This window comes from Lasioglossum baleicum, chromosome 16 (genome assembly GCF_051020765.1).
Source record: "Lasioglossum baleicum chromosome 16, iyLasBale1, whole genome shotgun sequence".
Classification (NCBI taxonomy): Eukaryota; Metazoa; Arthropoda; class Insecta; order Hymenoptera; family Halictidae; genus Lasioglossum; species Lasioglossum baleicum.
Genome location: NC_134944.1, coordinates 9,734,107 through 9,752,652, shown reverse-complemented (window position 1 = coordinate 9,752,652; position 18,546 = coordinate 9,734,107). Strand labels below are relative to the sequence as shown.

Genomic DNA, 18,546 nt, shown 5'->3' with positions numbered 1-18,546 from the left:
CTTTTGTTATTGTCCGCTCGCCGCTTCAATGGGTCCGTCGCACGTGTCGACCATCTGTTGGGTAGAAGGTATCGGAGCGCGGTGGTTGTAAAACAATCGGCCGGTTCGGAGCCGACCGCATCCTTTTTTTTACCTGCTATAACGTCCTTTACAGGTATATTGCCTAATCCACTTGAGGAAGGGTGAGGTACGGTAACATTTTATTATTATGACAATAGATATAAGGCTTTCTTTTGCAATTTCAAAATTACGTCGTATGGGCCTAGCAACGAATGTCCCTTTAAATTTCGTTTATCTGAGGCACGCACATAATTATGGCCTCATCGACACGGTCGGGTGGACTGTAGTAGTAGGCTTTTGTCTACAACTTGTTCCTTTCCGAGAGCCGCAAAGTCCCCACCATTATAGTTTCTATTCAGTCTAAATTAAATTGTTAACGAATTTGCTAAAGTGAAAGTTAGAAGAGTAGAACTGTAGTATTTAAAATTAAAATAGTTTATATATGTACAAAATAAAAATAGTATTCGTATTTGTTCTTTTTTTAAATCACGATCGAACGTTATTTTAAAGAAAAAACATTTAAGGGGCGGCATTTTAAAGGCTTGCACCGTACTGAGAAAATCTACTGCACGGCCCTGGGTGTTGACGTGAAAGAAAGACTTTAACAACAATTTTCTTTGTTCAAAACAATTTTGCGGCAAGTTTCTCTTACAAATATCCACCGATCCAGAGATGCAGATTCACCCTTACAACGGACGACCATTACTTTTTATACACCCTCTACAGGTCGTGGCGAGGCAGTGGCGGGACCTATCTCCACCTATCTCTTGGCAGATACCAACAGACCAGGTATTTGATCTTGTAGAAACGTCCTTCGAACCCGATAGGCTTCGTTTGCGATTTGAGATTGACACCGTTTCTCGACGAATGTTGTCAAATCGTTGAAACGAATCTATGTCAAGTCAAGACGTTCGATTCCCTCCCTTACGTCCACAATGGTGCGACACTATATCCTCGGCTCATCCTGTGTCGGTGACGGCCATGTTGGCTCACGGTCTCGGCGATGTTGATCGCCGGGGGTGAACCAAGTTCTTCCTGGTTCTTCCAAATTTGTTGAAAATCATTTTGACATTTACCATTCATCATTCACCGTTGGCACTCAGGGTAACCATTATTTTCCATCCGATTGTTGCATCACATGTCGACGATCGTGAACGTATATAAAGCGCAAACTATAATTCCATATCGAGGTAAATATTTGTCATTAAATCCTGTTCGTACCAAAATTTTTAAATTACTCTTTCTGCCCGTTCGATCGAAGCGCAGCGCGTGATCTGAAAAACATTAACAGCAATATTTACACGCCTTGGAAATAGTTTGACGTTTAGGCTATGTTCATAGCAAACGTACCTGCAATCTGGAATTTGGAATTAATCGACGTATCTTTTTTTATCGCTTATCATTCGGCTATCGACAAACAGACACTTCGTTCTGCTGTCAGCTTCGTTGTAATCTCTCAGAAAAACATGGCATGGCATTGCAGCGGAACCACCAATCAAGAAATGGTTGCTAAACTGAAGGGTAAAGTCAACAATTACACTTTCTATCGGTTTCAAACCTTTCTCCGATACAAACAGAAAGCGTTGTTGCAGATGCAGGCATCCTGACTATCGGTAAAGCGGAAGCAGCTATGTTAGCCGTAGACAGGGCAAGGTATTACCACGAGTCAGACCCTTATCTGGATCGACCGAGGAGAATAGGATATAATGTAACCATTAGCGCTCCTCACATGGTAGGTGAACTGAGGAGAATTGTCTGTCGTCACTAGACTGCGGATCTTTACGCAAAATAAAAATGTTCTGCATTGATTGTGGGAAGCAGAAATAAAATAAACATTGATTTCATCGCTTAATGACATTGTTACGTTAAACACAACATTACGATATTCTTAAATTTAAATAAAGATCCGCGGTCTAGTCATCACTCTTGACAAACGTTTGTAAAACATTAATCGTTTGTCGCAGCATGCACACGCATTGTGTATCCTTGCCGATCAATTGTTCGAAGGAGCCAAAGCCCTGGACATTGGCTCCGGATCTGGTTACTTGACTGCGTGCATGGGATTTATGGTGGGATCCAGTGGTCGTGTAATCGGCGTCGATCACATCCCAGAACTGATTGAAATTTCGACGAGAAATGTACAGGAGGATTGCCCTCATTTCATCAAAGAAGGTCGCGTGAAATTCGTTGGTAAGAACCCAAGAATTCTAGACGCGTTGCAGTGTTCTATATATAGGCCGGTAGATAATTTCGGGTAAAATAGAAAGACGCGATCTCTCTCTTACGCGTCTGATACATTCAAGAGTTTAAAAATAACAGATACGCTCAAATGCTAAATACCCTGTAACCACCCACGTGGAGTAGGTTGTGTACCTTGTCAGGAAGAATGAACCGGGACTCTGTTCAACAATTCTATGACTTTGCCGTGCGTAATGTAAAAAGATAGACCGCAGTTTAACATCAGGTCATTGTAAATGCGCCTAGTGGGAGACGGTAGATTGGGACATACCGCCGATGGCCCGTACAACGCGATTCACGTTGGAGCAGCAGCGGATACGTTACCGCAACAGGTTCGACAAATTCTACTTCAAATATAATCCGAATCTACCCGAAGAATATGCTTCTAATTAATACGCGTTTCGTGTGTTCCAGCTGATAGACCAATTAGCTGTTGGAGGACGTCTAATCTGTCCTGTAGTTAGCATAGAAGGATTCCAAAGGCTTCAAGATTTTCTGCAAGTGGATAAGAATGCCGATGGCACCATCTCGACGAAAAAACTAATGCACGTTTCCTATGTACCCCTCACCGATCGCGCCACTCAATTACAAAACGATTAACGCGCGATCGCGCAGCTCTAGAAATCGTTTAGAAAATTGTCTGCGTCGCTTTCAACGGTGGCAACGATCGATCAAATTCAAATGGAATCAGTTTCCCTCACAGAGGATTCGATGTTACCACATTAGAGATTTCTTACCGAGGTATGCATCAATAAAATATATTTTCCATAAACGAAGCAATTTATTCGTTTTCCACCTTGCATCTTTCACATTTTTAATCGATCATTCATGGCATCAATTCATGGGCTAAAAAATCAAAGTCCTCGTATCGATTTTTAACGAATGTACAATGCTTTTTAAATGTCTATTACATTCGAAAATGATAAATTACTATAAGCATTCAAAGATCAAACTTTTCGTAACAATGCTCTGGAAAACTTGCTGAACATTATGTACCCAATATTCTTTTTTATGCATAGTATATATCTATGTTGCGAATCCGCCAGGAACTAAAAATTATGGTACATAATTTATTATAAAAAAATACTTAGTGAACTAAAGAAAATCGTCACAGTTTTACACCTAACATCTCCTCTAAAAAAGATCCTGCATGGTTGATGTCACCCCTCGACTCACCGCGGAAGTTATGATGAGGAAACTATTGAAGATGTTTACAAAAGGGGATAGATTTTTGAATACATTGTCTGGCTGCCCCCGCACGTACCTAATCCAAATCCAACCCCGAATTAGTAAGATGCCTCAAATAGTATATTTTGAATTCATTTCTATTTTTTTTTTAGTATTTAAAGTGCAGGGAGGTTGAATGCTTCATGCACTAATTTCAGGAGCCATTCCAACCCCTGAAAAGGGGTACATATACGTCCGGTTTACCCACTAAAACTCCTCCCTACACTAGCACCTCCGGTAACTGATAGGTACCAACCACCTATGCTCCATCAGCTTCTTATCAGCATAAGCTTCATGCACTGCATATTAAAATAAAAATACAATAAGCCTTTCCCATATATAACGCAGTCAGATATTACCATATTTTCACTTACCTAGCTGAAAAATGAATTTTTCATTGTGGGATGAGAATGCATTACTTCACCGATTGGATTGGATGATGCCTGTAAAAGTTGTACAAACGTGTTAAATATATCTATAATTTTATTTAAAATGTGATCGCAGTCTACTATTCTCAAATTTTGACTTACTTCACTTAAAAACGTAATGCATTCGAATCGCTTCCATGAGCGATGCCATCAAATCGATAGTGTTGTGGCGGCAAAATCGCCTCCACAAATTCTCACACAACCGATAGGCAAAATCATCATTATTTAAGTGACAATCTTCCCGCATCCATTGTTTTGCTGGACGCCAAATTGGCTCGATACCTAGTGTGCATGTCCCATTGCTTGCTGTAATTGAATTTCAATTTAATTAATGTTTACATGAAAGTATAATCGAATAACTTGCTAAACGGTTATTTACTTCAGCGATCCCCCAACAATTTCAAATCGACTCAGATGTAAAATCAAATCTAACTCCAACCAATGCAAAAATTAGTGAAGTACAGCTTGTCAAATCTAGCTGTGCGGCTGACCAAAACATAGGAATGGGCAAACAAATACAAAGATTTCCCCTTGCGGGAGACATTCAGCCGCACAGCTAGATTTGACAAGCTGTAAATCGCTGTAGTATACAACAGTAATTTAAATTTAGCAGTATTATTACTTACCAACAAACTCTATTGTATGATTCACTGTTACGTGAGTGTAGCCTGCGGTAGTGAGCCCTGGGTAACTCCGAAAGCAATCCGTATGGATCTCACTGCCCATGGCTACATTCTTCTTAATTGCGCTAATTAAGTTTTCGGCTGTTCGGTTTTGCATTACCACCATCCGACAGTCCCCTGTCTCGACATCGACCATTCCCAAGAGCCACTGGCCTTCAATTTGGGTGCCACGTTTATAATTCTTTTTTCCAAATCTGGTTTCATCAATCTGTAAAGTAATGTAAAAAAATATTTGTAAATATGACTTGTAGTTCTTAATTGCTTAATCATATACATTACTCAAGGAACCTAATACTGTGTTTTATTGATAAATATCCCAGAACTATCGCAAGAGGCCCTCCGTCGCACAGTAATTCCGTAAAAAATTTCTCTGTCATTGAACTCCTAGTCTTTTTTGTCAACAGAACCATGTAAGCACTTTTGAATTTATATTTTCCTACATTTTGTAAGGAGGTCCATAATTGGAATTATATCATATCTGATATCATTTGCATTATAGAAAAATGCCATAGAAAAATAAAGAAGTTTTGTTATTGGATTAATTATGATTTATACTTCTCGGCGACCAAGGCCCTCGATCTTTGCTGTTCTTTTCTACCCTCTGCGAAAGTCAAAGAATAGTATCCCTGGCCTGATCGGTGATAAAACGAATAAAATCGATAAAACACAGTACAAACTAATAGAATATTCTGTACCTGAACTGCGATCGGATCTCCAGAATCCGAAATCCCCCCTAATTTCGGCTTATCCACTTGGATCTGGGTAAACTCGTCTACAATTATCTCACGGCAGAAACGGTGCCACGCTGCAACAGTAGTCAACGAAACACTCGCATCATTTTCATTTGTGAAATCATACAACTCGTGCACGGTATCGGAATCCGAAAAATCCCGTGTGAAGCAATACAATAACCTGAAAAAATTAACAATTTATTAAATCGTATAAATGTGTCAATGAGTATAAAACTTACCGTATCGCCTTGTACATAGGCAAACGAATCTCTTCAAACATCGAATCTACCGTTCCAGAGTATTGTCGGCACTTTCCGCGACCGACAGGACAACGGTACCGGCCGTTTTCGTGCATAGTAGGACTCAAGAAAAACTTCATATCCACATGATGCATTCTACACTTTTTGGAGGACCGCAATATCCCGTGTTCACGAGCGAACGCAATTGCGGCTTCGATTGTTGAAGGCAAATTAGAGAAATTGTATCGCAATGGACTCATCGTGGCTATGTCACTGACGAGATACTATATACTATAATACTATTGAATACTATCCACTTCTATTTATTTATACTTTCTATCCTTTCTATCTATGTAGCAGCAGAGAGGAAATGAGAATGTCACAATGTCACGTTCACGTACACGCTCACTGTCACTCACTGTTGCGCTTATGCGAGTTTGCCTGTACGCCGTCGGCGCCGTGAGATATCGGCCAAGATTTCTCGCGCATGCGCGCTCAAAACAGTAACGATGAAAAGGTAGTGGGGTAGTAATTTTGACGGGAAGTCCTACGAGTTACAGAATACAGGGTGTCCGAAAAATGTTGTACTTGCTTGAAAGTATAGAGCAGAGGTTCTCGAAGTGATTTGAAGTAACTTTTCCCTTTGCGAAAATGTTCTCCGTGGCTTGGGTTATTAACGAAAAACATGGACCAATCAGAGCGCGGCTCACGGCGGGCGGATTCCGGATCGGCCCGCGCTCAACGCGAGCCATCGTAGCCGCGCTCTAATTGGTCCGTGTTTTTCTTGAATAAATCCTCAACGAAGCCTCGGAGAACATTTCCGAAGAGGAAAAAGTTGCTTGAAACTACATATATACATGTTATACATTCATTTTTCACAATTCCGATCAAATGCATTTTGTCAACATATTTATTAGACGTCATTTCCTATATAACGAGACGTGATCAAGTGCACGCGTACCCGGCGAAAATTTAAAGTCGATCTTCTCGAAAACAAAGCCTCACATAAAAAAAATTTTATTTTATATTTTCGACTTATTTTCTTCATGTAGAATTTATTTTCGCTTGACCAACAGTTACCGAACACCCTGTATATGGTCTAAGAGCTATATAAGGTTTATTCCTACACTTTAGCAGAGATATACTCGCTGATTTTAGCTTCGTGGCACTTCAACTTCTCAACAGACTATAGCACTTTGCCCACATCCGTCATCTCGTAGATGAAGTATTCTAGGAACACGGCATGTTATCTGAAGCCGTCTATAGTCTATTTCTATATCTCGTCTGAGCTCTTAGCTCTTATTTCTTCCTCTCTGTACCATCTGTACGTACGTGTACTACCTATGTACTTATACCTACATACAACCTACGTCCAAGCAGTTTGTCACAGATAGCGCTACGCTATTAGTCTGGGTCTGCTAGGCCCAGGTAAGTTTAGCTGAACTGTCTGCGACACTGAGAATGCTACCGAAATTAGAATCATATCGAAAATCGTCAAAATAATAAACGCACATTCGATATATAACAAGTTACGAAAGTTGTGCGAACAACGGTTAACAATAAGGGAAGAGGAAGATATAATTCATACGCACACGGCATGAGGGTGATTTAAATGGCAGGCGACGCGCGCATCTCTGCGAATATGGATAGCGGAGAACACAAGCGTAATCGCAGAAACTGGAAACGAAAATGAAGGTAGAAACTGTCAGAAATTCAATTAGCCAGTCGGACGAAGCTCGTTGGACGGACGATCGTAACGATGAAATCACAATTAATATCCTATTTGGAAATTCGTGAAGAAAGAGGTCGTGTCGAGCATTTTTCATAACCGGCTGGTATATGTATAGTGGTATGTATAGCGTCGTTCCTTCAGGAATAGGAGCGAATAGGAGGGTGATGTTGCCATAAACAGCCGGGTACTGACTGCTGACATGCGTCGCGCACGTACGAAACCTAACCTCTGCCACGATAAGCTCGCGACGCGTTCGCAAATTGTGCCGGTGCGGAAAAAATCGAACGTTTCGTTTGTCGCAAGTGTATCTCTACACGCTGGTCGGTTCTAACGATCCCGTACAGAGCCGTAGACGTTCGAGCTAGAAGAAGTGGGGTGCGTCGCGGTGAGAAGTAGCTATCGAATTCGAAGCCAAAGGCGCCGTCGAATCGATAAATATAGGAGAAGGCGTTCTAAACAGGAATCGTCGCACGACAATCGAATAAAAACAGGCTGAGAACGATGGCCAGGAGCGTCGGAATCGGGCGCCGCCGAGCGGAAATAATTCGCCTCGATGGAGATAATACTTGGAGGAAACGTTCTCCTCCGCACGTGACGCTCTATCGTTTCTTCCCGAACTTAAAACTATGAACTTGGCGATAGACAAGTTCATCCGGGAGCAGGAACGATAGCGATAAGAATCGCTGGTCTTACATAAATATACAGTCGAACGCGAGTCGACATAGCCGCGGAGGCGCGCATCTTATTTTTAGCGCGCGACATCGTCTTTCCAAGATGACGCTTGACCCGAGTTACGTAATCTCTTGTCAGAATCGGAAATCTGTCCAGTCATGGGGATCGTGGAAAACTCGGAATCGCGTCTGATCGAGAAAGCGGCGGATACGCGCGATAAGTTCGCGCACGAACGTTATCGCGACACTGGACAAGGCGAGCCGGTGAAACGGTGTGGTATCAGTGAAAAAACGGTGAAAAAGGACAAAGAGGATCGATCGGCGTGGCGATCGGTTCCGTTTTCGCACTGGCTCGAGCAACATCGAACACACACTTATGTAGCTACCCATATGTTAGTACATATGTACCTACGAGAAAATCATCGGCGAAGACACGTGCTGGGTTCTAGCCGGTTTAGGCTTCGTCGGGAGATATGAAATATAAAGAAGTCAACAGGAACACGAGCACAATAGTACCATAGAAACGAGCAGGAAGACGCACGTGGAGTGGCGCAACGGTTGTACCGTGAACCGTAACAACGATTACGAGGCAGAACGGCCGTTCGAGGAAAAGATTTCAAGACAATCGAGGCAGACTTTATAGCTGCGACCGGCATTCTCCGTGAACAGTACGTATGCAACGACCGCCAGAGAAATACCGATGCATCGGATCACAGTGTCCGTATCCGTGGCCGTAGCCGTCGGGGTCGAGTCGGGGAATCGAGTGGTGAAAGGCACGCAACCGGTTTTTTAGCGGGTGGCGGATTACGCAAAAGAGAACAAAAGGATAGAAGGCAGCCCGACTCGAAACCCGACCTTCGGTTGCGTATACTTGGACTCCGCGACACGAGTTGTTCATCAATTTTGTAGGTTGCTCGATCGATTTTAGGGTTAATAGGAAAAGGAGGGCGAACTCTCTTGGAATCCGTAACGTCCGTAGCCCGAGATCGATCTAACGCGAGGCAGTGTAGCGTAACGTGCCCGTCCGGTGAAACGGTGATCGATACCGATTTTTCGGCAGACTCGATCCGCGAGGAGGTCGCGAATTATTTAAATACATACTCAGCGATCACAGGAACTAACAGAAGTATGTCGCCGCGGTGTGTTTCGCGACCTTCCATGGTACGAATGTTCTCCCGCGGATCAGTGACGCACGCGTTCGCGTTACATCGCATTCCGTTTGCCGTACAGTAGGACGCCGGCCGTTCGCGCGCGTGGATCCTCCACAGTCTACACTCTGCATAGAGCGAGGCGCCACTCGGACTCTGACTTGGCTTTCGTCTCTTTCCACGAGGTAAACACGGCCGCGTTGCCCGATCAACCGCGTTCGTCCGAATTTCCATCGGGTTGCTAAATATTTGGCTCACCGGTTTGGGTGACGCCTGCCGGTGTTCATCGGAGTATAGGACGCGATGTCCAACGTCCAACGTTCAACCAGTGTTCAACTGGCGTTGCTTTTCTCGCGGAAGGATCTACCAAAGTCATCGTCGTCCGTTGCGTGTTTACATTGGTTTGCGTCCACCGGTGCGACCAGGAGCTCCTCAGGGTCGCGTTGCTTTCTTTTTTTCTTCGATCCTGAGCACTTCACTTCGATTGTCCAATCGTGCAATCATTTCCGCGAATCGCAACAATGCCAAAGTTGACGCGTCATGCCTTATCGTGTTCATAAGACGCTGCGTTATAGATCCTTCACTGATCGAAGCCAACCGCTGTAATTGCGAATAGCTCCGGCTGAATTTTTAATTAAACGCGGCGACGGCTGACGACCGGCCCGGCGGCCGGCGTTGTTACGTTAATTGTTAATCATCGTGCTCGAAGTCAACTGGAAGTCGTCCACGTTTACGCTGAAACATAATACATGGTCGACATAATTTACTGGTAAGACGGGACCAGGACGTGTCACGATAAGTTGCACGTGATGCGAGAAAAAACGTTTGGCACGCGGCACTTATCGGGCTGTGCTGTACTTGTAATTACAGTTTCTTGCGTAATAAAGCGGTAGTATCTTGAGAAATGACTTTCCGCGATTCAGGATTAATTCGCGCGAACGGCAGCGTTCGTCAATCGGCGCGGCGCCGTGCCGCGTCTTGCTCACGCTTCGGACAAGGATCAACGAATCGATCACGCTGATACGCGATCAAGATCGACGCAGTTGATCGCCGGCCGACTCATACTCATTACTTGCAAAACTGTTTTTGCGCGCTGCAAATATCGATCGCCTCTCGACGGTGGGAACACCGTTTTATTGCCTTTCAATTTGTACATGGTCACGTTCATTTGTGCCCATAACTATGAAAGTGGTCTAAGTATAAATTAAAAAAAAAAAAACAGTTTATCAGTTATTTCACGTCGCATTATTTTATACTGAATTAATTCAATGTAATTTTTACGTTATTGTCGAAAATGAACTGTTACATACTGCTTGTTACTTCAACATTAGCTGGTAAAATATACTCTACAACTTCCTCCTCGTCGGTTCTTTTCTAGTGCTTACCGTTTACGAAAAAAACGCCGGTACAGATTATCACGAACACCTTGCATAAAATAGATACGGAAATTAATTTAAGAACTACTCCTATTTAAAAAATGTAATCAACTAACCCTCTAGTTTGCTAGAGAAGAAGTTTTGATGTTCTGGCAATAAATAGCTTCTTTTGGGATAACTATGTTCTTAGATTCTGATATATTTAAATATTTTTTCGCCGATTGTACAATTCTCAGACGTTTAACTTTCTAGGAACTCGAATATACTTAAAATAATTTACTTAACTCGAGTGTCTGCTTCAAGATTCGGCCGTTCAATTCCATTCTTATTTAGTTTGTAATTATTTACAATTTTACGTTTCGTAAGCCTTAAAAAGGTAGAATGCGATAGCTGGTTTCTATCAGGATATGTACTTAGCCTGCATAATTATACAATTATGTTATAAAAATATATACAAATATAGGATGTGGCCGGACGGGTGGTACAACGGGCAGGGGATGATTCTAAATGTAAAAAAAATTGTTTCGAGTTTTCGAGAAGAGATCCGTCGGGTTTCAGTATTGCGCAGGAAGTAGAATCGGTTGGTCATGATCAGACGCGTCAGACGATTCCTATCACAAGCACGTATATTCGCTGCATCTTCAAAATCGATTTTCTCGAGAACGAGGAGTCAAAATGTTATTCCTTCTTTTCGACTTATGTTTCCATGTAGAATCATCCCCTGCCTGGTCGTACCACCCCCGTCCGGCCACACCCTGTATATATAACACAATTATCCAATAAATAATTTATACAATAATTTTATATATATCGTAATGATACATACAATAATGATTATTGTATAAATTACTGTTATTCCAAAATAATATAAAAATGTGAGATGCAGCACACGCATGGCTCGCGAAACAAAGTACAATCACAGATGACATCGACCGACGACATAAATTAACATCGATGTTCTAAAAATTATACAAATTAAAATGACGATGCAAATATCGCGCTGAAGTACGTGTATGTAAATACGCGCGTAGAACCACGATCTCTAGAACCTACGCATCGCTCAAGCCACGCCTTCGGCACGTTTCTAACGGGTGCCGATCGTTTGTTACAGTTTGCGGAATCGGAAGAACGATGCAGTGTTGCGATGACGAGGAAAACGACGTCGTTTACAAGGATATGGTAATTATAGGTACGCGGCGACGTTCGATGCAAACGAGACCGTGTCCGCGAATCGGTTGACTGACACGTCGCTTGTTTTTTTCCCCCCGGATCCGCAGGAAATGGGCCGAGCGGTATCTGTCTTTCCTACATGCTCGCCGGAAATTGGCCGTACTACACCGGCGAGCCGCATCCCGGAGACGAGATGCTGACCGCTAGGCTGTATTCTAGCACCGTGAACGGCGAGGCGGAGACCGAGAGAAACGGAAGTGGTACTGGAACTGGAACCGGTACCCGACGACAGAACAGGTTCGAAGGATGCGAGAGGAAAACGCAAGACCGGTGTTTGGTTCGCAGTACCAGGTGCAAACTGAAGAGTCTCTCTTCCGGGTTGGAGGGTAGGGTTGGTGGCCGACCTCTAGCACTTTTGATGGACCAACTGCAGCACCCCGGCGTAGACAGTGGTCTCGACGTACCGTCCCTTCTCACTTGGATCTCCAAGGAGCAAAATCCCGAGCACAAGCTGATCGACCACGTTGTGCTCGGGAAAGGACGACCGGGTGGCGCGTGGCAGGTAACCGACCGTCCACGGTGTCTTTATCATCCAGTTAGGTCCGTTTCACACTTGAGCGGACCGCGGAACGCGGACGAGTCGATGCTGTTTTCACAGTCAAGCGGAGCGTCCGCAGTCCGCATGCAGCTTCAATTGATAGTATATAGCCTGTAATATTATTCACGTATGACAGAATTACTGCTTAATGTTGTTGCTGTTCATTATATAAACAAAAAAAATAGAAAAAAGAAATTCTAACGAACAGGCGATACTGGGTACATCCGCTTATTGCTAAGCGGAGTTTAAAAGGCGCAAATTTTTTAATTATTTTCGTATGTTTATACGATCATTTGGAGAATTAATTGGAAAAATTGTGGAGAGTTGGGCATTAATCGATTAAAATTTTAATCAAGATTGATTGATTAATGTGTACGATTAAAAAAGTAATCATTGAGAAATCGGAGACTGATTCAATCGATTGATGAAGTTAATCGCCATACGATCTATCCATAAATTGTAATAAGGAGGGAGATAGAGAGACAGAGAGCGAAGATGGAGAATTGACAGAAATATATCTCAACAAAAACAAAGTTTAATTTTTTTTCAGTATTCATACAGTATACAGTTATTGTGTTTTATATATGAGAATTCCAAATACCTTCAAACTGGTGGGTTATTTCAACGAAAAAATGATTTCTTAATTTTGTTCACAAAAATAGATTTTTGCAAAATCCTGACTTCGTAGATAAATTTTGAGACCAGATTTGAATTCAACCTGAAAAAATTTACTGAAAATTATGTATAGCATGTCAAAAAAAAAAATTTCCGCGCGTGGTATTGGATAAACCATTATTTCCACGTTTACGATCGTTCCAGTCGATGGATCCGAACGTGCTGACCATCAGCTTGAACCGGTGGATGTCGTTGCCCGATCTGGACATCAGGGAGTGGGAGACGATGGTAGAGTCCGAGCAATTTCGGAAGACAAGCTCGGTGGAGGGTGGTGAATCGTACGCGCATAAAACGGCTAGCAGAATTTCTGTCGGAACGGTAGCCGCCTATTACGACGACTATATCCGGATAAAGGGACTGGAGCAATACTTTCGATGGTTGGTCCGTTCGTCGGTCTATTCACGACTAGCTTATCTGTTATCGCGTATAATTTACCGCACGTTACGTCTACGGCAGTATACATTATACATATGATAACTTTAATGTTGCAGCGGGGCCATGGTCACGTCCGTGAGGGCCGCTCGCGATTCGAACCCGTGCAAAGAAGCCACGCGGTACGGTTGGATAGTGGACGGATTCGAGATAGACACTGGGAAACCATTCCGGTATCGGTGCAAAAAGGTGGTCCTCGCAACGGGCAACACGGATTCGCCGAATCGATTGGGAATACCCGGCGAGAATTCGCAGCCCGAATGGGTCACGCACTATTTGAACGATCTCGAGACGAAGTTAGATAGACTGGTCCATCGGCGAACGCGCGTCGACGCGCCGTCGTTTCATCGGACAGGCGACCGCGGTCACAGAAGACGTCGACCAGCTACGGATTCCGTCTCCGACGAGCAACCCGACCGTTGCAAACAGATCGCACCTGTTCTCGTAGTCGGAGCTGGGTTGAGCGCGGCGGATGCCGTCATGGCCGCGCGTTTTCGAGGCATTCCCGTGTTGCACGCGTTCAGAGACACCTCTACCGAGTGGAGGAAGCTGGACGACGAGAAACCGCGCCACACCAAGTACGAGAAACTAGTGGGTCTTCCCAGTTCCATGTACCCGGAGTACCACAAAGTTTACGAAATGATGGAGGACGGTGGTAGCAACTACCCGCTGTACAGAGCGTTGCCAGGATACACGCTGATGGAGGTGTCGGCGACCGGAAACGACCGCATCACCAACGAGCCCATTCGAGCAGCAACCCTCTCGTCACCGGACGATCGAGTCTGCTCGTTTCGCGTCTCGACCGTCGCGATACTGATCGGTAGGTGTTCGTTATACGATAATTATATTATATTATCTGTATTATACATTGTACAGAACACATTCAATACGTTGACCTTCGAAGGAGTTATTCTCCATGTTCATGCTTACACATAAACACTCGAACATCGTCGAAAGACATCTCTTGTTTAAAAAATGTGATATTGTAATCGTCTACTGCGAATGCAGACAAAACGAAGTGCAAGCTCGATTACAATATGCAAGAACATATTCTGATCGGAGACATCCTAGTGTTCAAGCAATCAGGAGCGTCGTCAAGCTCCTTCGAGAAACCGGAAGTGTAGAGAAGAAAAAACGTGTACGAAGTGAACCAAAAACAAATGTGAATAATGAAATAGAGTGTTTGGTTGAATTCGCCGAGTTGCATGGTTGAATTTGTTTTTTCATAATGTTACATTAATGAAAATACGTCGTTCCATTTAAAAAAACGACGTTGACCTTGAAAAAACTTCACCGTTACAATAATTGCCTCACTGAGCCAAGCATTTCCTGCATGAAACATTTTCTTGTATTACTAAAATCAACGGAGATATTTTCGGTATAAGTCTTAGGTTGTTCACCCTGTATTTATATCGTTGTTATTCAGTTTGTATACGATATGTATAATACGTATAACTTGTTACGTTCGCAGGCTACAAACCAGACTTGTCGTACCTCGAAGGCGGCAGCGGTGTCGGCCTCGGAAGACTCGCCGACGAGCCTGTCGACGGCAAATCGAACCCGATAGAGATCGACGACTTCACGTACGAGGTGATCAAGTCGCCGGTAGCCGGTCTCTACGCTCTGGGCCCCTTAGTCGGTGACAATTTTGTGCGTTACATACTCGGCGGAGCGTTCGGAATTTTGGCGCACACCTTGGCGACGTCTGCCACCTGAGGCGCCAACCGAGTCCACCTTTTTGTATTCGTGTTTTTCGTACAGGATCGTGACGACGACCGAGCGCGTACAAGATAACCGTGTAGACTATCCACCACCGTCGCGCTACAGACATACAGACATACGCGAACAGCGTACAGAAACTATATAGAGAAATAGCGAATTCGACTATACTTTTTACAGAGTAGTATTTTTTGAACGCTCAATCTATGTAGAAGCTCTTAGATCGTTGAACCGCGCGTTCGTCGGGTTGACTGGGCCGAATTCGGCCAAACGAGAAGCGTACGAGAATGAACGCATCGGTCGGTGATAATAAATCGGCGGTAATAAAAGGTGTGATATTGGAGGGAAAGGTATCTCGTAATGTTAGATATGGACATCATTCGAATTACAGACCACTTGAATCAAAAAGGTTTCTGTTACCGATCTTGATATTTATTAACACACCTTCGAGTCCAATCGATCCATTAAGATATTTTACGCGGTTAACATTGCATTGAATTGTAACGTTCGTACACATGCGTTTACTTAAATATTTCTCTCTCCAATCGAACAGAGAGTATGACGTTTCCTCGCGAAACACGAAGTTCGACCGCGATTGCCTTCTCCTGTTTCTTTTTTTATTCGTCAAAAAGTTTAGTACACCTAAATAAGTTGTCTCGTAGAGTTGCGAGTACACCTAAATTCTTGTATTCGATAATTCATTGAACATGTCCGGTTCGAACGGTGAAATTGTAAATTGTACAAATTACGTAAGCGATGTTCCTTTCGCTCGACCATATCCTTCCGGTCGCGTTGTATTTTCTGTATTTCCGGTTTCCGTTGAACGTTTTATCCCGTATAGAACACATAATGCGACAACAACGGTGTTTCCTTCCGGGAAATATCGTGGAATAACAACTTGACTGTGTAGCGGCACGGGATGTGTTCGCCCGTGTAAACGTTTACGTTTCTGTCTTATGTTTTGAATACAACGAAAAGAAAACTAACCAGAATAATAGCACCGGCGAGAACAACTATGCAGTACAAATTTTTATTGGCTCTTTGATAAGAGTCCGCTTTCTTTAATTGTTTATAACCTTCCTGCACTTGTACTTGCGTTTGTTCGATGTTGTAATCGATCCTATCCAATATAGTGCCTTGATCCTGTACCATATTCGACAAATCCTGTACGAACGAAAAAGATTCATGAGATTTCGAAACGTCCTAACACCGCTGTAACGTCAAAATAACGGACGATAGATCACCTCGAATATGTGTCTCAGATCCGCTATACTCTGTACTATGCTGCCAATTTGTTCTTCCCTGTCCATAGCAAATTTCATCCTATCTTTCGGATCCTCCAACTGTAAAAGTACAGAATCTTGGCGTTGTTCGTGCTCGTTTTCGTACCACGTCTCGGCGTTCGTTTGATCAGTGTCGAACAGCCACGTATCGTTCGTGGCATTGTTCGAAAATATCGATTGATCTTCGGTAAAAAACTGATTGCTTCTCTCCTCCCTTGATTTGATCTCTGGAACGATAAGAGCGGTCGCTCGAGACTCGGGAAGGAATTGCCGAAGACTAGAGCTCTATAGAAGTCTGCAGAAGTCTATAGAAGTCCACAGAAATCTATAGACGTCTACAGGAGTTTATAGAAGTTCATAGAAATATCCACACAAGTCTATAGATGCCTGCAGAAGTTTATAGAAGTCTATAGAAGTCCATAGAAATCCACAGAAGTCTATAGACGTCTACAGAAGCTTGTAGAAGTCTATAGAAATCTATAGAAGTTCGCAGAAGTGTATAGATGTGTCTCGACGAGATACGTACGCGTCAAGTAGTGATTTTGAGCGGACCTGTAACGAAGAGCGAGCTCTTGCAGAGCAGCCGAGAGAGCAGATACAGCGCTCGTCGCTAACTGCCGCTCTACGGGTTTAGTGGCATGCCTAGCTGCAGTTTTTATACTTTGCACTTGACGATAACCGTTCGAGAATAACCGTCCGATGTCCCGCGTCTGCTGTTCCATTTGCCTTTCTTCCTGTAGACATGTTTTATTAACGATTTTCTCTCTGACAATTACGTAATCGAAACAGATCAAAGAGACTGTTTGACTAACGTTAACTTTTAACGCAACAAGACAAGCGTGACGTGTCTTGTATAATTAATCGACAAACCTGCGACGTCTCGTCCAACGTTGGCCTGGTTAACTGTTTCCCTTGCAATTCTATCAGGCAGTCTACTTTGTCGCGTAATTTACTTAGAATCTCTTGCGTCTGTACCAAGGCGTCTATCCAAACAGGTGGTGCGTTGTTTTCCAAGATGATATTGTTTAATTCCACGTTGTCAAGACTGTCGGGCTCCGAAGCTACCAGTGCCGTTCGATCGGACAGATTCTGGAAAAGATGTACACCGACCAGTTAACCATTCACAATTATCATTCGAATTCTCCTACTACGTAAATTGATTTACTGTAAATTGGCACGGAATTTATGTCCGTTAACTACGAGGTTAGAACCACTATACCTGTTCGGGATATATGCGTTTACTCCGTAACGCATTATTCCGCATCAAAATGTACGGCTCCGTTAAATTTCTGATCGCCATTTTTGCCAATTCTTCGAAGCCACTTGATCGAAACGTTCACAGCACTGAATCACCCATTGCTACCTCTTCAAATCTTCTCCATCTGTCATCGTGGAGTAACCTAAACAGCTGATCTCTTCTCTCAGTTATACCAAAGTCGCATTCGAAATTCGAAACTTATTTTTTTTTCTATATCACTGGCGACCGCTAAACCCGTCTATTTACACGAAACTGTTCTGTACATTGTCGGAACATCAATTTTCTATTTATGTCATGTTATCGGTATCTTATATACGCGAACAGGCGGAATAATTCTCCAGTTCCAGCTCCAGCCAATTCTGCGAGGACTTCGACCGTCACCAACCAACATTTGTGCTTCCTAATTCCTATGCATACAATGTACGTATATGTACGTGTATGTAGAGATAAATTGGGTATAATGATATCGGTAACAGCCGAAGGAAAAATTTAAACGACAATTCTTCACGATGCAAGGTGGAAATCAAAACTGAAAAATTGTACCTATAGTTTCATTCTCCTTTCAAGACGCTAATGATTCAACATTTTACGGAACTGTGGCGATCCGTCAAGAACTGCGCGCATGAGCAGGTGGCAGGTCAGCATGAATATGGTGGTAGCTTAGATTCGTGGTCGGCAAACTGCGGCTCTTCCTTCCACGAATGACGTGTTCAATTCCATTTTAATTCAATAGTATTTTAATACAATTTTCAATCAAACAGAGCGTGCTGTGCATAAAAAATTGTAAGGAATGACAGAACTGTGATAAAAATATATCTTTTCAAAAATATTATCGCGTATATATTGCTCTTACTATTCTCTCTTTTCTTTTAAATAAA

At 43.1% G+C, this 18,546-nt stretch overlaps 4 protein-coding genes across 7 annotated transcripts; 2 read left to right on the top strand and 2 right to left on the bottom strand.

The window, feature by feature from the left end:
- Positions 1-700: 700 nt before the first annotated feature.
- LOC143216749 (protein-L-isoaspartate(D-aspartate) O-methyltransferase) lies at positions 701-3,070 on the top strand. 2 transcript variants are annotated; one of them, XM_076440102.1, is made up of 6 exons: positions 701-849; positions 1,482-1,581; positions 1,653-1,792; positions 2,025-2,250; positions 2,545-2,630; positions 2,713-3,070. In XM_076440102.1, exons 1-6 carry the CDS (start codon positions 733-735, stop codon positions 2,896-2,898), a joined length of 855 nt encoding a protein of 284 aa, XP_076296217.1. In that variant the 5' UTR covers positions 701-732; the 3' UTR covers positions 2,899-3,070. The 2 variants fall into 2 exon arrangements, with proteins under 2 accessions (XP_076296217.1, XP_076296218.1); XM_076440103.1 differs by lacking the exon at positions 701-849 and adding an exon at positions 1,011-1,164.
- LOC143216748 (uncharacterized) lies at positions 1,431-7,045 on the bottom strand. The gene is made up of 5 exons (XM_076440101.1): positions 5,607-7,045; positions 5,332-5,548; positions 4,580-4,844; positions 4,056-4,259; positions 1,431-3,968 (listed from the first exon to the last, which is right to left on the bottom strand). Exons 1-4 carry the CDS (start codon positions 5,864-5,866, stop codon positions 4,057-4,059), a joined length of 945 nt encoding a protein of 314 aa, XP_076296216.1. The 5' UTR covers positions 5,867-7,045; the 3' UTR covers positions 1,431-3,968; position 4,056.
- A 436-nt stretch (positions 7,046-7,481) lies between these two features.
- Positions 7,482-16,143, top strand: LOC143216741 (oxidative stress-induced growth inhibitor 1). Of its 2 annotated transcripts, none has more exons than XM_076440082.1 (6): positions 7,482-8,677; positions 11,645-11,722; positions 11,811-12,265; positions 13,121-13,353; positions 13,468-14,228; positions 14,880-16,143. In XM_076440082.1, the coding sequence occupies exons 2-6, from the start codon at positions 11,665-11,667 to the stop codon at positions 15,122-15,124; spliced, it is 1,752 nt and encodes a 583-aa protein (XP_076296197.1). In that variant the 5' UTR covers positions 7,482-8,677; positions 11,645-11,664; the 3' UTR covers positions 15,125-16,143. The 2 variants fall into 2 exon arrangements, with proteins under 2 accessions (XP_076296197.1, XP_076296198.1); XM_076440083.1 differs by lacking the exon at positions 7,482-8,677 and adding an exon at positions 9,204-9,342.
- Positions 15,538-18,433, bottom strand: Syx16 (syntaxin 16). Of its 2 annotated transcripts, none has more exons than XM_076440099.1 (6): positions 18,212-18,433; positions 17,630-18,075; positions 17,281-17,499; positions 16,937-17,144; positions 16,372-16,637; positions 15,538-16,291 (listed from the first exon to the last, which is right to left on the bottom strand). In XM_076440099.1, exons 2-6 carry the CDS (start codon positions 17,708-17,710, stop codon positions 16,082-16,084), a joined length of 984 nt encoding a protein of 327 aa, XP_076296214.1. In that variant the 5' UTR covers positions 17,711-18,075; positions 18,212-18,433; the 3' UTR covers positions 15,538-16,081. The 2 variants fall into 2 exon arrangements, with proteins under 2 accessions (XP_076296214.1, XP_076296215.1); XM_076440100.1 differs by having other exon boundaries at positions 17,630-17,818.
- Positions 18,434-18,546: the final 113 nt, after the last annotated feature.

Coding starts and splice junctions, on each gene's coding strand:
- LOC143216748 (XM_076440101.1), bottom strand. CDS start 5,866: ATGAGTCCATTGCGATACAATTTCTCTAATTTGCCTTCAACAATCGAA. Junction 4,845..5,331: donor GAGATCCGATCGCAGTTCAG/GTACAGAATATT, acceptor ATTACTTTACAG/ATTGATGAAACCAGATTTGG. Junction 4,260..4,579: donor TCATACAATAGAGTTTGTTG/GTAAGTAATAAT, acceptor ATTCAATTACAG/CAAGCAATGGGACATGCACA.
- LOC143216749 (XM_076440102.1), top strand. CDS start 733: ATGCAGATTCACCCTTACAACGGACGACCATTACTTTTTATACACCCT. Junction 1,582..1,652: donor AATGGTTGCTAAACTGAAGG/GTAAAGTCAACA, acceptor GCGTTGTTGCAG/ATGCAGGCATCCTGACTATC. Junction 1,793..2,024: donor CCATTAGCGCTCCTCACATG/GTAGGTGAACTG, acceptor CGTTTGTCGCAG/CATGCACACGCATTGTGTAT.
- LOC143216741 (XM_076440082.1), top strand. CDS start 11,665: ATGCAGTGTTGCGATGACGAGGAAAACGACGTCGTTTACAAGGATATG. Junction 11,723..11,810: donor CAAGGATATGGTAATTATAG/GTACGCGGCGAC, acceptor CCGGATCCGCAG/GAAATGGGCCGAGCGGTATC. Junction 14,229..14,879: donor GACCGTCGCGATACTGATCG/GTAGGTGTTCGT, acceptor TTACGTTCGCAG/GCTACAAACCAGACTTGTCG.
- Syx16 (XM_076440099.1), bottom strand. CDS start 17,710: ATGGCGATCAGAAATTTAACGGAGCCGTACATTTTGATGCGGAATAAT. Junction 17,500..17,629: donor AACGCATATATCCCGAACAG/GTATAGTGGTTC, acceptor CATCTTTTCCAG/AATCTGTCCGATCGAACGGC. Junction 17,145..17,280: donor CGTTGGACGAGACGTCGCAG/GTTTGTCGATTA, acceptor ACATGTCTACAG/GAAGAAAGGCAAATGGAACA.